Source organism: Sturnus vulgaris, chromosome 21 (genome assembly GCF_052056855.1).
Source record: "Sturnus vulgaris isolate bStuVul1 chromosome 21, bStuVul1.hap1, whole genome shotgun sequence".
NCBI classification, from domain to species: Eukaryota; Metazoa; Chordata; class Aves; order Passeriformes; family Sturnidae; genus Sturnus; species Sturnus vulgaris.
Genome location: NC_142263.1, coordinates 2,813,941 through 2,828,755, shown reverse-complemented (window position 1 = coordinate 2,828,755; position 14,815 = coordinate 2,813,941). Strand labels below are relative to the sequence as shown.

The window sequence follows — 14,815 nt, the reverse complement described above, 5'->3', positions numbered from 1 at the left end:
TCCCTGTTCTTTCCTCTTCAATACCCAGCCTGTTTCTCTTCCATCAAACCCTAAAACAGTTCATGGATGAGCTCAGAAACCAGCCTTCCCCTCCCTAAGAGCACTAATTTAAATTTCTCATCTTTAACAGACATAATTTTTCAGAAAAAAACCCCACAGGAACTTAACAAAAATTCAGGTATCTTACTCTCTCAAATCAGGCTGAAATACAACAATATAATTACAAATATTAAAATTATATCTATATCTATATAATGTATAATATATATAATATAGAAATAGTATACATACGGAAAAAATCTTATGTTTTTCACTGTTAAGGTGGTCAAACAGTGTAACAGAGATTGCAAATTCTCCATCCTTGGGAATTTTCAGGACCCTGCCCTGAGCTGCAGTGCAGGGGTTTGGACTGGACAGTGCCCAGAAATCCCTTCTGACCCTGGCTGGACTGTAAAAAACCCAAGAGAATTCATATTAAAGGAAAATAAATCAGGTCAGGGGTCGGGGCAGAGAGCAGGGTCAGCAGTCACGTAAATTAAAGTATAAATCTTTATTCAGGAATGCAAGTACAATTAGGAGGCTTGGAATATTTGCCTTTAAAACCCCCTCAGGAATGCAGCAAGGAAATGGAAGCCTCACATGGCTCACGACATTCCTTAAAAATGCAGAACCAACCATAATCCTTCAAACAGCCAAGGTAAAATGCCAACCTCAGTGTTTCTAAAATCTCCAATTTCAAGTATTATCAACAGAATGTTTATACAGAAACATTAACAACTTCCCTACAGTGGACCAGGAATTCCTGTTCCAGAGAAATTCTTGTTCCTTAATAATCCAGGAGCTGTGGCCGAGATGTTTCTGTGTCAGATGAGCTTTCATTTATACAGCTAATTTAACATTTCCTTGTTTGTCGAGTTCCACAATCCCCAGTTCCTTCAGGATTTTAATTCTTGAGTCAGTGGCTTTCATGTTCATTTTGTTCATCTGTGAAATACTCAGGGCTGCTCTGTAAGACAAAAACAATTTCGTGAAACAGGGATCAGGTCTGGCAGAAAAAGGCTAAAAAAGCACATCAATGATTTTTGTGAATGCTCTGTAAATCTCCAATTTATTCAGATTACCATCAACTTTTCTATGCTACTTGAAATCACAGCAGTCATTTGGTAGTCCTAGGGTTAAAAAGACAGAATTCCTGAGTTTAAAACTTAAATTTTTTGTAACATCAGCCTGTAAGAAACCCCCAGCACTCACCCCAGAGAAGGCTCAGGAGGGGTTGGTGAGTGGATGCAGGGTTTGGGGGTCATGGTTTAATGTTTTTTTTAATGTAATGCTTTTTGAAGTTACAATATGGCAGTGAATGCTTAACTAGCTGGTTTTATTTAATTTAAAAATGCTGAAATGCTTTACAATTTATAAAATTCTTTTAATGAATGGCTTTGAGCCTTACCTGTTGTTCTGTACAATGAAGTGGTTAAATAACTCCTTGTACAAATGGTTCAAGTCTGCTAATTTGACAGTGCTTCTGGTGCTCCTGGGCACACTCATAAATGTTTCCTCAGTCAATGGTGTGAACTGGGGTTCTAAAAAATGGGAAACAGAAGACATTTGTTGAAAAAAAGGAAATAGAAAATATTGTTTCTTCAGAAACTGAGTCAAAGATAAAAAGTACTTCCATTCATGTTTAGTAACACCCCGAGGTGAGACTAAAGGAAGATTTTTCAGCAAGAGAAAGGAGAGAAAAAACAATCAGTGGATCTGGAGACTCAGTAAAACAAAATTTAATTTGAGATCTGATGAGGATTGACAAATTTGGTCTGTCAATGACCAGTTGGCTTTGGGGTTTTTTTGGGTTGTTTTTTTTTTTAACAAACCAAAACCAACTGTGAAAATTCCTTTCTATAAGCAGGGATAACTGAATTTTAAAAGAGCTATTTCTATGGTAAGATTAGTGCACCATTTCTTCCAGACCATAAACACAACAAGTTTTCCACTTCAATCCTATTGAAAGCAAGGAAAAAAAAAATCCCAGAAACATGGCAACTATTCTTGGAATGTAACTAAGGGGTCAGGTCCTTCTAGTAAAGGCTAAATTCTTCACATAAAAGCAGAGACACTGGTGCTTGAGAGTGAAAACTGTGAAGTTACTGCCTATCACAGCCTCTATGAGAAGAAAACACTGAGAAGTTTATTTTTTTTTTTTTTAATTTTATTTTTTCAGCACTTACCTTCAGCTGAGTCAGGGACTGTAGAATCTAGGCAGGATGGCTAAAAATAAACAATAATGTCAGTATTTGTTAGTGTTTTGCCTAGAAATCGTTTTTTACACTTTCATTTCTGCATGGAATTTACATTAATTACATTCTACCATTGGATAACCAAGGATCTTGCAGCCACTGAATTCAACAGCAAAATCTTAGGGATTAAAGACAGTTTTAAATAAAATTAAGTTTAAAATGGATACAGAAAGATTTATGTGCAAGTCAGATGAGCCTCTCCAGCTTTCCAGCATGGATCTGAAAGCACTGCACATAATTCAGAATTAGCAATGGACATAAATTGAGAACATTTCTCAAGGGAGGAGCAGATATTTGCAAACAAAGGCTGAGGGAAGCTGCAGGAACTGCAGAGGTTCCATGCAAAACAAATGTGGCAATAAAGGGACACAAAGTGAGGAGAAGTTAAAAAAGGTCAATCAGAGAAACACCCTCTGTTAATCTTCTTTAATATTTTTAGTATGAGACCCAGAGCAAATATTTGCAAATAAAATGTAATAATGTTGGATAATTGTAATTTTAATAATATGTAATTATATTGGATAATTACATATCAATCTATGGGAGAATATCTGACTTTTTAACAAATGTTAATTTAGATCTAATTTCTACTGCATTCCAGTTAGAATAGATTGTTATTCATATCCCAAAATGTAATATTCCACAGGAAATTAAATTTCTCCCCACATTGGTTTGAATCAATGACATCCCTCACTCCCACCCAAATGTTTCTTTATCAAGAAGATCAACAAGAGCAACCAACTGCATCCCTGACATGAAACATAAACATATCCCAATTAAAAAAAAAATAACAGGAACAAATTCTTCCATCAAAGCTAATTTCTCCTTTGTGGACCATCTAATTGGAACAATTAAAAAAAAGCTTAATCTGTATAGAATAAAAATGAAAAGGTTTGTTAAGGAACTTCATCCCATTTCTGAAAAATTCCATTGATTTGAGAGGTGTCAAATCCCCAAATCAGCTGAGCTGCTCTCAGGATGAAAGGTTTCTGGAATAATGACATTCCCTGCCCTAATTACCTCTTCCACTGAAAATTCCATTGCTTTCCCAGTTTGCAGGTTTAACTGCTGGGCTGCACTCAGTTCTTCTGCCGACAGAGGTAAGCTCTGGGAAAATAAAAAAGAAAAGCAAACACAGAGAAGTCTGATCCTTCAGTTCCTGAGGTGATGGTATTTACAGAGGGACTCAATGTTTGTGCAGCCCTTTGCTCATGGAAAATGACAGTAAATTCCTGATTTCCTTCCACTGAAAGCACATTTACAAGCAAAGTGTTTCTGAAAAATCAACCATAATCTTCCTCTAGCACCAATACATTAAGCAAGTAAGATAAATTTTTCAATTAAAAACAAAAAATTCATTTAAAGCCTTATATTTCTCCAGAAGTTTAATCAATCTTTGGTTTAGGAAATATAAAAAGTACAAGAAAATCTTTACCTAAAGCTCTACATGTAACTAAAGAAAAGTTTTCCATTTTGAGAAAATCCAAGTACAAAATTATCCTGGGCAGAGTATCCTTGAAACACAGTAAGATATGATCTATTTTTCTTTCTATGACATATAACCACTGTTTTAAAAATCATGATACAGCCCATTTTATCTATCAAAAGTCACCAGTAACATGCTCAGAGGTGTTAACAGATCAAATCCAATCTCCAGACACTGTCATTGGAACATTGATCTAAACCACCTCATTTGTAAAGGGTCAAAATTAATGCTTCCACCTCTTCAATAGTGTCTGAAGACCACTTAAGAAAATGTTGTTTGCTGCTGAGTTTTTTAACAATTTAAATATTGTCTTAGGAAAACCAGCTTTGGAATAACAGCAATCCCAGGGTGTTTGTTACAATGGTTTTAACTTTCTCCCTTTAGACACTGAAAATACATTTTCCATTTAATGAAAATACATTTCCATTTTCCATGAAAATACATTTCCATTTCCATAAAGCTTTTTTAGCCTTTTAAAAATGTTTTCACTTTGTATTTTCTTTAAGGTGTCTACTTCTAAAAACTGTCAGTGTGACCCTGGGACACAGCTGTGCACAGAGGCATTGATTCCTAAGAAATAACCCAAATTTTCACCCTAAATCTGAACAGCACCCATTTTATCTGCTGGGGAATAGGATTTAAAAAAAGAGCTCAAATCCTGCCAGCATTCCTTCTGGGAAACTGTCTCCTTATATTTTAAAAGTCTGCACAAATAACACTTTCCAGTGGTACCACGCCTGGTACATAAATACAAAGTTCATGTTCATCCCCCAGCAGTGAAAATAAAATGATTAAAATAAAAATTGTACCTCCAGCCCGGTTTGCTGCTGCAGGGCCTGAACTATCTTCATTGTTTTCTCCAGGGCAGCACGGATGCTCTCCATGGATTCCTTCTGCTCCAGGGAAATCTCCTCCATCTGTGCACACAGGGATTTGTACCGGGATTTCAGCACCGGGAGCTCTTTCAGGAGAGCAGCTGGATTCTCCTGTGTGAGTAAAACATTTCAGCTGCATCAGATGATAAAATTCACGTGGCCACACATCAGTTAAAAGTTTAGGTGTTAGATATTTAACATGAAATGACCCTTTACAGTGAAAATGTACAGGAGAAAAGGGCAAATTGATAAAATCCTTTACACGATGTAATTTATTGCTTTCCTCTTATCTCTCCCCAGATTTGAATTTAGTCACTGCTTGGTGGTGAGTTTATCTTGGCTCTCAGAGCCAGGGTCAGTTTTAGCTCAGACTGGAATCTGTGACCTGCATTTAGGTGTTAACACCACTGATTTCTCACAGCAGAACATGGGAGAATTTCACTATCCCAAGAAACTAAAGGAGTTTGGTTTGAATTCATATTAGGACACTTATCTGGATATATGATGCAGGAAATACTTCATACTAATACTGCTACTACTAATAATAATAACCTAACATTTAGATGAAAGAACATATATTTCAGGTTTAAAGAAAAATACCCATTTATTTCCAACTTCATGCAATAAAATTGAATTTAATCTGAAAATACTACCTCTTCTGTATCATCAGGAAGATTTTTCATTATTTCAAACTCCACTCTGCGCTGAATATAATCCAGATCAGATTCTGCTTTCTGGAACTAAAATATTTTAGGTCAGGCATAGTATATTAAAACCCAAAAACTGCAGACAAACCCCAAGCTGTGTTTCAGGAAAACAGGAGGCAGCTGCCTCACTGTGAAAAGCTCAGGGACCATAAAAGTTTTCAAATTTATTTTTTTCAAATATAATGAGTTCTGCTAGCAAAACTACAACACTCAGTTATTTACACAGAAGAGATTATGAGTAAATTCAGGATCCAAGAGTATCATCAGAGCTTTTATTAATAATCATATTAGGGATGTGCTCCTTCAGATGGTTTTAATGCTCACAATACATTTTATTATTCCCCAATAAACCAGGCTGACTAACAGCTCATAAAATTGATGACATCACTTTTCTTTCCTTGGGATAAATAAGCCACCAGAGAATTGTCTAATTGCCTTGTAAAACAGTCTGCTGATAGCATTACTACTTAATTAATTTTAGTCTGCAATTTTAATATCTATTAAAGACTTCCACTTTCAAGAAAGGCAGTTTTCCCAGCTCCCAAGCAACTCATTAATTCTTTGACATAATAATTCAGTGATTTTATAGTCACAGAAGAGACAATGATGAAAGCAAGTTAAAAATGGTTGTGACTTCCTTAACTTGCTTTTCACTGTTTATATTGAGATTAACCCAAAGTGACCACTCAAATTTTTTTTTAAAGGATCAAAGCAAGGCTGTGTTTGTTATAAAGGAAGAAATATCCAGAGTCTGTGGATTCCAAAGGGATATTTATGTTTTGAACATCAGCCTTGGGATCCACCTTAAGGAATGGCCATGAATGCCTTTGGGGATCTGGAAATTCAGCCTGAAGGAACAGGATTTGCTCCAGAACCCTCTCCAATAAAAGCCTCTTTCAGAGGGACTGAAGATGGATGATGTTTCACACACCTCCAGTACATTTTCAAATAATAGCTCGAGAAAAGGAAAATAAATCTAGTGAGCATCTATAAATCAAGGGGAAAGCTTTCAGCCAGTGCTGCCATAATTCACCATCTGCCCAGCAAACTCCTTCCCACACGTGCCCCAGAAACCAGCCAGGACAAAATCCAAGAATAAAATACTTTTCAGCACACTGTACAATTTGAAAGAGTTCACAAGGGATTTCTTCCCTGACTGCTCAATGTTTTATTTTCTCCTCCACTAAGCAATATTTGTATTTTTCATTTCCACGGCAGGCACCCCAAAAAGAACATTTTTTGCTTTTCTCCAGCTCCTCCATTTGACCAGGTTTTGGGAAAGCAGAGAACAAATGTGGTCTGCTTTCAAAATGACCCATTAAATATTCAACACTGGTAATTTGGGGTTTCCATAAGGAGCTAACCAACATGCTACTGCTGTGATTCAGGACATTAAAAGCTGGATGAGAAGCTAAATGTGGCTAGAATTTTAAGATTTGTGAAGAGATTAACACAGTCCACTATGACTGCTTTTATTTTGTAAATATTTATTTCTTGCTGCATTTCAGAAAACATCCACCTGCAAAAATCACCCCCCCTTGATATTCCAGGTCAGAAGCATCTGTAGGATGATTATTTTACAATAAATCACACAGAAAATGCAGGGTTTGATGTGTAAATTTGTAATTTACTCACAGGTTTAGAAGAAAATGTTAGAAACTGAGGCAAGAGTGAGGCCAGTGCTGAGGGCTCTGCTCTCAGATGCTTTGACAATACTATTGCACTGCTCTCTGTATAGTACAGTAGTGCAATAAAGTCAGAGCACTCGTTAGCAGCAATAATTCTGGGCAACAATCAATCATACACTCACCAGAAAAAAAAAGGAAAAAAAAAACAAACCATCAACTCAGCCAGAGGTTTCTGTGGATTGTGAAGAGTTGGATAAGGTTAAAGCTCACCAAGTCCTAACACACACACACAAAAACTCACATTATTATTATTATTATTATTATTATTATTATTATTATTATTATTATTATTATTATTACTATTATTATTCATAATCTGCCATTCCACTGATCATGAGGGGGAACAAACCCAACCACCCAACAAAACACTCAACAGATCTGTCAGAAATTCAATTTCAAACTATTTGGTGCTTTTAAAACTGGAAATTCCATTCCCAAATGTATTTACTGCTTGGATTTGCCTCGTAGCAAGCTAAAATTCCAAACTGCCATCAGACAGATGTTCCTAAACTGCATTACAGGGAATATCTTCTAGGCAGCAGAGTTTATTCTTTACAATTTGTGGGTGATGAATCACAGTAAAACTCACTTAAATACTTCTTTCCCAATTCTGGGGATGCTCTTTACCAGTGGGGAGTGAGAACACCATCACAGGGAGGGTGTGTTCCACAAACCTCAGTGGGGATTTTTAACACAACAGTAATTTCATATTGAGAGCTGGAGGACTCTCAGCGTTTGAATCCTTAACAAAACACCAAGAAACCTGGGAATGGAGTGGGGAGAGGGGGATTTTTGCTGATGTACACGGAGCTGAGGCACCTGGGCCATTTCTAGGACACAGAGATGATGGCATTTGTTATTAAATGACCAATGCTCCTCCTTGGCAAGGAAGCAAAACACAATGAGCAAGAAAAAAATAAACCAATCTCATTTTACAGCTGTTTTACAAATCACCTTGTGGTCCCAGACAGTGATTTTGGACTTTTATATCATTAAAAAGAGCACAGAATAATGCAGATTGTATTGCTGGCCAATGCCCTTTTAACATTGCACTGCTTTTTGTGCATCATCACCAGTAGTACAACATAAAAAGGGCACTGGACAGACACCACTCAGGGACAGAGGAGGTGCAGGATCCCAAAAAGCAGTGACTGAAATGAACTGAACTGCTCTGAATGAAGCACTGACAGCTTTATGATCTTCTCCATAATTAATCTAGCACTGTTATGGTGCTCCTGTTACAAATAACTATTGATTACCTGGTTGATTTTATTATTTTCATATCCATTGTTCTCTTTAAGCTCTCACCAATTACTTTATCCCTGCTTCCATGAGAGCAAAAGGAAGCTTTCCATGAAATTCATATCAAAACCTCCAGGGAAATAAGAAGTGTTATTTTATCACACTTCTGTGGAGAGAGCTGACTTCACAGGAAATCAGGACAGGGAAACAACAAAGCAGTAGGAAAGGCAAGAGACACAAAGCTGTGAGATGTGAGATTATTCTCAATTCCAGAATACAAGCCCTTGTTAGCTTAAAAGGGGGCAAAAACACCTCTCTATTCACATGTCCTAAAATGAGAATCACTTAAAAGCATGACTTTCAATAAAGCACAGAAATAAACCATGACAACAAATAAACACATTAATTAAACATCTAACCCAAGTATCTTTAAACATACTTCTAAATTAAACTAGGCTTAGAAAAAAAATGCAGAATACTAGATATGGAGAGATCAAGCTTACATTATGGGGAAAATTGGAAAAAAGATTATATAGGAAGAAGATGAAGGTTCAAGGGATGGCACAAGGAACTTGGCTGGTGGGACCCATTTCCCCAATGCCTCTCCAATGTGAGGAAACACAGCACAGCTCTTTTTTAAGAGGTGAATTTTTGCCTTTTTTTCACTTTTCCAGGAGTGGGGCTGGCAGAGAGGCGATCATTCCATAGGGGACAGCCCCGCCGTACTTCAGGGGCTGCCTCAGAGCACCGGAACGGAGAGAAAGGCTGGAAAAACTACGGGAATTTGGGAATTTGGGGCTCGGGAAGAGAGGGCCAAGGGGCCATCGCCCCGCTCCCCCCGCCCGCCGAGCCAATGGTCCAGCCCAGCCCGCCTCTCCCCCCCGCGGCCAGAATGGTCCAGCCCAGGTGAGCGCTCCACCCTCACCCCCCTCTGGGAAAAAATGGACTGGTCCGGGAGCTCCACTCTGGCCCGCACCCCCCCTCCCGCCGCGCGGACATGGAACGGCCCGGCTCGGCCGCGTCCCCCCGCAAGGCGGGCAATGAGCGCGCCCACCCCCACCGCCCCCCCCAGGTGCGCGGGAAATGGCCGCGCCCTGCCCCGCGCCGAGGGGTGAATGGAGCGGCGCAAGCCCCGCCCCGCAGGAGGGGGGGTGCGGAATGGACCGGCCCGGCCGAACCCGCCTGACCCGGACGCGGCCGGCGGGCGCCCCGTCGAGGGCGGCGCGGGCCGCGCTCAGGGCCCGGATGGGGAACGCGGGCGCGGCTGAGCGGCCGCTCTTCCGTCGCGCCGCGCCCGCGCGCCCGCTTCTCCCTCCCTTCCTCCCTCCCTTCCGCGGCGGCTCCGCGCCCTCCGAGGCGTCGCCGCCGCCGGCCCGCGGCGCGGCCGCCCCTCAGCGCGGCCGCCGCCCGCCCTCACCAGGGTCTCGAGCCTGGTAACCGCCGTCTCCATGTTGAATAGTTGACATTCCTCAGGCGGCGGCGGGGAGATCCCCACCCCCCGCGCCGCGGCACGGGAGAGTCGGCGGCGCCCATTGGCCAGCTGTCACTCTCCGCGCGCCTCCCATTGGCTCACGGCTCGCGGGGCGCTCTCGCCATTGGCCCGCGGAGAATGTAAACCCGCTCCGAGGTACGGCCGAGCCCATTGGCCCGGAGTGGGCTCCGGCCGTGATTGGCCGGGGCGGGGCGCGCGGCGCTGGCGGGAAGCGGCTCTGGCCCGTCCGCTGCTGCCCTGAGGGGGCGGGGGCGCCGCTCCTCCTCCCCGGTCCTCTCCTGGTTGCGCCGGTAGCCCCGGTGGAGCCGCTCCTCTCCCGGTTCACCCCGCCGGCCTTCCCCAGCCGAGCGCTGCCCGCAGCCGATTGGCGGCACCGAGCCCGCTCGTCCAATGGCGGCGCCGCTCGCCTTAGCGCGGCCGGGACGGGGCGGGGCAGCGCCGGCCCCTCTCCCGTGGAGCGCGGGCGCGCCTCGGCTCAGCCACCAATCAGCGCGCGGCTTACATCCTCCGCGTGGGGGTGCGGGCAGAGAGCGGCGCTGCCATTGGCTGGGCGCGGCGCGGGGAGCGGTTTGAATCGGCAGCGGCGGCGGGCGCGGAGCGCGGCCGGGGGGACGGGGCGGCCCCGGGACACCCCCGAAGGTGTGTGCAGGTCTGTGTGTGTGTGTGTGCAGGTCTGTGTGTGTGTGTATGAGTGAGTGAGACAGAGGAAATCCCGCTCTCGCTGCGGGGTCCCGGGTGAGCGGGGCTGGGGTGGCACCGATCACCCGTCAGCGACCGGCCCGGGCCGCCCCCGGCATCCTCCCGTGGCTTCTTCGTGTCTTTTGTCACCGTTCTCCCCAAATTCAGTACTTGTCACGTCAGGATAACGAAAAACTGAACATCCCAGGATCTATATAACTGAATATCTATTGTGCTTACGTATTAATAGTTATAACGGTTCTATTTAGTTTATCATATTTCTAATCCCTTTCTTATTTATATTTGTAATATTATTATTATTATTCATATGTATTTAATTCGTTCATATTTTTATTATATTCGTAATAGCTATTAATGCTATCTATCTATGATATAAATAGAAAAGGGGGAGAGAAGCCAGTATAAAATGGTGCTTTCAGTGCACAAACACGTCCCCATGGATCATATGAAATTAAGGATATATTTTCTGTCACTGGTCCATGATAATTCCACCAAGGCAGCTGTGAGTAACCTCTGACTGGATTTCTGAGGTGCAGCCTGTGTTATTCTCTCTGGTGGCAATGTATAATTTGGTTTATTTCTCTACATCCATTTTGAATGTGTCTTTTTCACCAGTAATGGCAAGGTATAAGAAATGCAAACGAAAACGAAGAGCCCGAGCAAAATTTCGGCTGGAAAAAAAGAGCAAGGCTGCAGCCCCCCAGGGCTCAGCTTGTCCCTCTCCACGGTAAGAGGCTCAGCTTGAATTTTGCCTTCTCCATCCCTGGGTTTGCTGTTTGCTCCCAATGGCTCATGGAAAAGAGGAAAAGTAGAAATTCATTATATCTTTTGGTGTTATTCAGTGGGAGGTTGGACATAATGACCTTGGAGATCTTTTGCAACCCTAATGTTTCTATGATTAATAACCAGGAAAAGCAATTTTAATAAAAAATTATTTACAATAGGATTTTCCCCCCCACCTTTTATTGAAGTGTATCTTGGCCTTTTCAGGTTTCTGGGATCGCATTTGCTCTGTTGTTACCTGCTGTTAGCTGCTTATAATTTCCACATGATTGGTCACAGTTAACTTTTTTAAAAGCTGAGATGATAAATAAAATTCTGGCCTCATTCTGAAACGTTCTGTTGCAGGTCACCAGCTCCTCTCCCTCTGAACACAACACCAGTCCCAAAGGGCTCCCACTGGCCTTTAGCCTTGCCCAGTGTAAAAAGTGTGGTCAAACCCTTGACAACAGCTGCTTCATTTCTGTACTGGTGGTGCCAGAGCAGGGTTGCACAGGTATATCCTTTCTTTGGTATTAGATTTTTCTATTTTAAACATTGATTAACTCTGTTTACTGAATGGGAGATATTCCATTGTATCAATTTCTTTTGTTCTCTTAGTGCCCCTCCTAAAATCAGATTGGTCTTTGGAAACATCTGAAGAAAACCAACATACAAATACACATAATCTGCTTTCTTTTTATGCTTAGAGCTTTCAGATGGTTAAAGATACTGTATTTCCATCACAAGTCTACTTAAGGGAACTAAATACGTTCAGGGAGAAGCTGGAGAAGTTGGAAAGTGAATTTTCCAAGCTACAAGGAGCACTCCAGGTCAGTCTCAGCCTGTAACATTTATCTGTGTGAGAATAAGGAGCTGTGGTCAGTGCAGCTCCACTGAGATCTGAGCAGCTCCTCAGGGGCTTTCTCTGCACTCAGAGCTGCCCTCACAGCAGGAGGAACCTGTTAATATCTCCATAGCTCAACCTTAGCCAGCACCTTTCTTCTCTAAAATCCCACCACCTTTTGCTGGTGGATTTAATGTTCTCTCTATTTATTTATGTCTCTTTCAGATGAACGGAGTGGCAGCTTTGTCTTCAGAAAGTTCTCTTTGCCAAAGGTGTCACAAGCCAGTCCTGGCTGCTCCTGTGGGGACACAGATGGATCCTCCACCATCAGCATCCGTGCCTGTGTCTATCCCCCCTCCTCCTCCTCTTCCTCTTCCTCCTCCTCCTCCTCCTCCTCCACCACCACTGCCTCCACCAAAACTGCCTCCAGCACCTCTCCTCCTCCAACGGGGCACAGCCTCTAAACTGGTAGGGAATCACAAGGTTCCTCTGTTTTTTATTTCATGCCTGAGTTCTTTTTGGACCTGGATTCATCAGCACATCACTCTCTGTGAGTGCTCAGTCCCTTTCCCTTCCTAATTTCCTTCCTTTGCTTTCAGGCACCACCAGTGAAAAAGGATGGGCCCATGCACATCACCCTCAAAGACCTCCTGAATGTTAAACTGAAGAAGACAAACAGCAGCCTGAGAATGGACAAGGTAAACTGGAGGATGAATAGGTGGTGGTGAATCAAGGGGAAATCCACCCTGGAACTGCTGTGTTTCCTGGTTCTTTTTTTTTTTTTTCCAATAACGCTTTGGAAGGGAAGAAATAAAGTGATAAATTCCAATCTCACCTGGCATAATAGAGCTTTCATGTAGATTTGTGTGTTATCAATAGTTTTTTGGACTTTCTTTTGCCTAGCTGGAACTTTGCAGAAAAAAACCACCTTGTTTAGGTTTGGGTTTTTTTTTCCTAAATAAATCTATTTTTATCCAAGGCACATTCAAATTTTAATAATTAAAAAAAGCATAAAAGCCATAAACCACAAAAATCTTTCAGAATATAAATATTAAATGAATTTCAGGGTAGTGAGACCTTCTGAAGTTTTATTTGGGGTAACATTTCTTTCCTTGCTGTAGGAACAATCACCAGTGAAGCCACGCAGGGCATTAATTACAGTCACAGATCTACAGAGTGTTAGTCTGAGACCTAAATCCAAGCCAGCAGCTCATGCTACAAAATCTTTAATGTAAGATGCTTTCTTCCTTGTTTGGATATTAAATTTTTCTGTTTTAAGCAGTGATTAATGTTTTTTACGAAGTGGCAAACATTTCATTGTACCAATTTCTTTTATTCTCTTAGTACCTCTCCTAAAAATCAGATTGATCTTCGGAAACATCTGAAGAAAGTCGATATACAAAGGTCTGTTCCTTTTTATTCTCTTGAATTCTGGTTTTTTAGTCTAGAAGAAATAGAGAACCGAAGAAACTAATCATAATTACCCTTTCAGAAGTCCTGGTGGCACTCCTCTAAACAGTAAAGAAAACACTGAGTGTGGCTCTGGGCTGACACCAATAATGACACGGGCACTACGGCGCAAATTTCAGGCAAGTCACTCTCTCCCTCTTCTTGGACTCATAAGGTGGCTTTAAAATCCACAGAATTCCCTACTGATTGAATGACACTGCAGAATTAACATTCCATGGCAGGTTATTTGACAATCCCAAAAGGAAAAATTGCTTTTTTGGTGGCCAGTCGGGTGCCTCAATTCAACTTTGGAAGTCATATATCCACTTTGCAGAAAAACAAAACGTGAGGGTTAACAGCATCTTTTATTTTACTGATTCGTTGTGTCTGTTTGAAGGTGTCAGCTAAGAATTGCACTGTTTTATCTCTGATAAAGAGCTCAGATATCCAAGTTCTGACCCTTCCCTTCTTTTGACAGATGGCTCACCCGAAGAGTCCCTCACCTGCACGGTTGAGTGCTGCAAACAGCTTTGATGAAAAGTGAAAAGGAAAGTAGGTTTATGGAACAGAGTATTTTCCATTTGTGGTCTGGAAGCCACTTGAATCCCATTTTTATCACACTCAGGCACATGTATTTGTAAGTAAATGTAGTGCACAGGAAAACGAGGCATTATGAAACCCCGTAAAGCAGACTGTGCTTTTTATCCCTCTCTAATGTCTCTCAATTTGGTTGCATCTTCATTCACAATGAAAAAAAAAAAAAAAGGAAGTTTCCCAAGTCTTTTGACACCTGGGTGCTGCTGAAGCAGGGATTATTATATTCCCAGCACTGGTGCTGCTTGTCATACAAATATGTGCGTGTTTGCTGAAATTCAGTATTTTTATATCTTTTATATCATGAACAAAAAAATATCTTGACGGTATTTGTACAGTTTCGAAGAAAAGCAACAGTTTAATGCACTAATGTTATTAAAGTGGAAAGCTGCGAGCTTCAGCAATTTATTCTGTGGCTACAAACGTATGAAGCCCTTGCACTGTGTATCACTGCTGGCTGGTGTCTGATCGCTATTAAAAGGCTGCGCTGCTTAAAGGCAATGAACTCAAAGCCTCCTTCCATGTGCAGCTCACGGGGTGGGCAGAGACTGTGCGGGACACAGCTCATGCCAAGAGGCAGGGCGTGAATCCCGATGGCAGAGCCCTGACCGGGCAGCCCGGCCCGGTCCGTGGGAGCTCCTCCCGTTCCTCGGGGCTCAGAGCAGTGCGGACCGGAGACCCTC

General features: G+C 42.1%; 2 protein-coding genes across 3 annotated transcripts; one reads left to right on the top strand and one right to left on the bottom strand.

Moving 5' to 3' along the window:
• Window positions 1-535: 535 nt before the first annotated feature.
• On the bottom strand, window positions 536-9,826 carry SKA2 (spindle and kinetochore associated complex subunit 2). The gene is made up of 7 exons (XM_088177014.1): window positions 9,710-9,826; window positions 5,309-5,395; window positions 4,590-4,766; window positions 3,315-3,401; window positions 2,226-2,265; window positions 1,448-1,580; window positions 536-1,006 (listed from the first exon to the last, which is right to left on the bottom strand). The coding sequence occupies exons 1-7, from the start codon at window positions 9,740-9,742 to the stop codon at window positions 880-882; spliced, it is 684 nt and encodes a 227-aa protein (XP_088033140.1). The 5' UTR covers window positions 9,743-9,826; the 3' UTR covers window positions 536-879.
• Window positions 9,827-10,336: 510 nt separating this feature from the next.
• On the top strand, window positions 10,337-14,633 carry PRR11 (proline rich 11). 2 transcript variants are annotated; one of them, XM_088177013.1, is made up of 10 exons: window positions 10,337-10,423; window positions 11,099-11,210; window positions 11,612-11,759; window positions 11,953-12,075; window positions 12,315-12,557; window positions 12,689-12,787; window positions 13,211-13,320; window positions 13,434-13,493; window positions 13,582-13,678; window positions 14,017-14,633. In XM_088177013.1, the coding sequence occupies exons 2-10, from the start codon at window positions 11,101-11,103 to the stop codon at window positions 14,080-14,082; spliced, it is 1,056 nt and encodes a 351-aa protein (XP_088033139.1). In that variant the 5' UTR covers window positions 10,337-10,423; window positions 11,099-11,100; the 3' UTR covers window positions 14,083-14,633. The 2 variants fall into 2 exon arrangements, with proteins under 2 accessions (XP_088033139.1, XP_014731920.2); XM_014876434.2 differs by lacking the exon at window positions 10,337-10,423 and having other exon boundaries at window positions 10,977-11,210.
• Window positions 14,634-14,815: the final 182 nt, after the last annotated feature.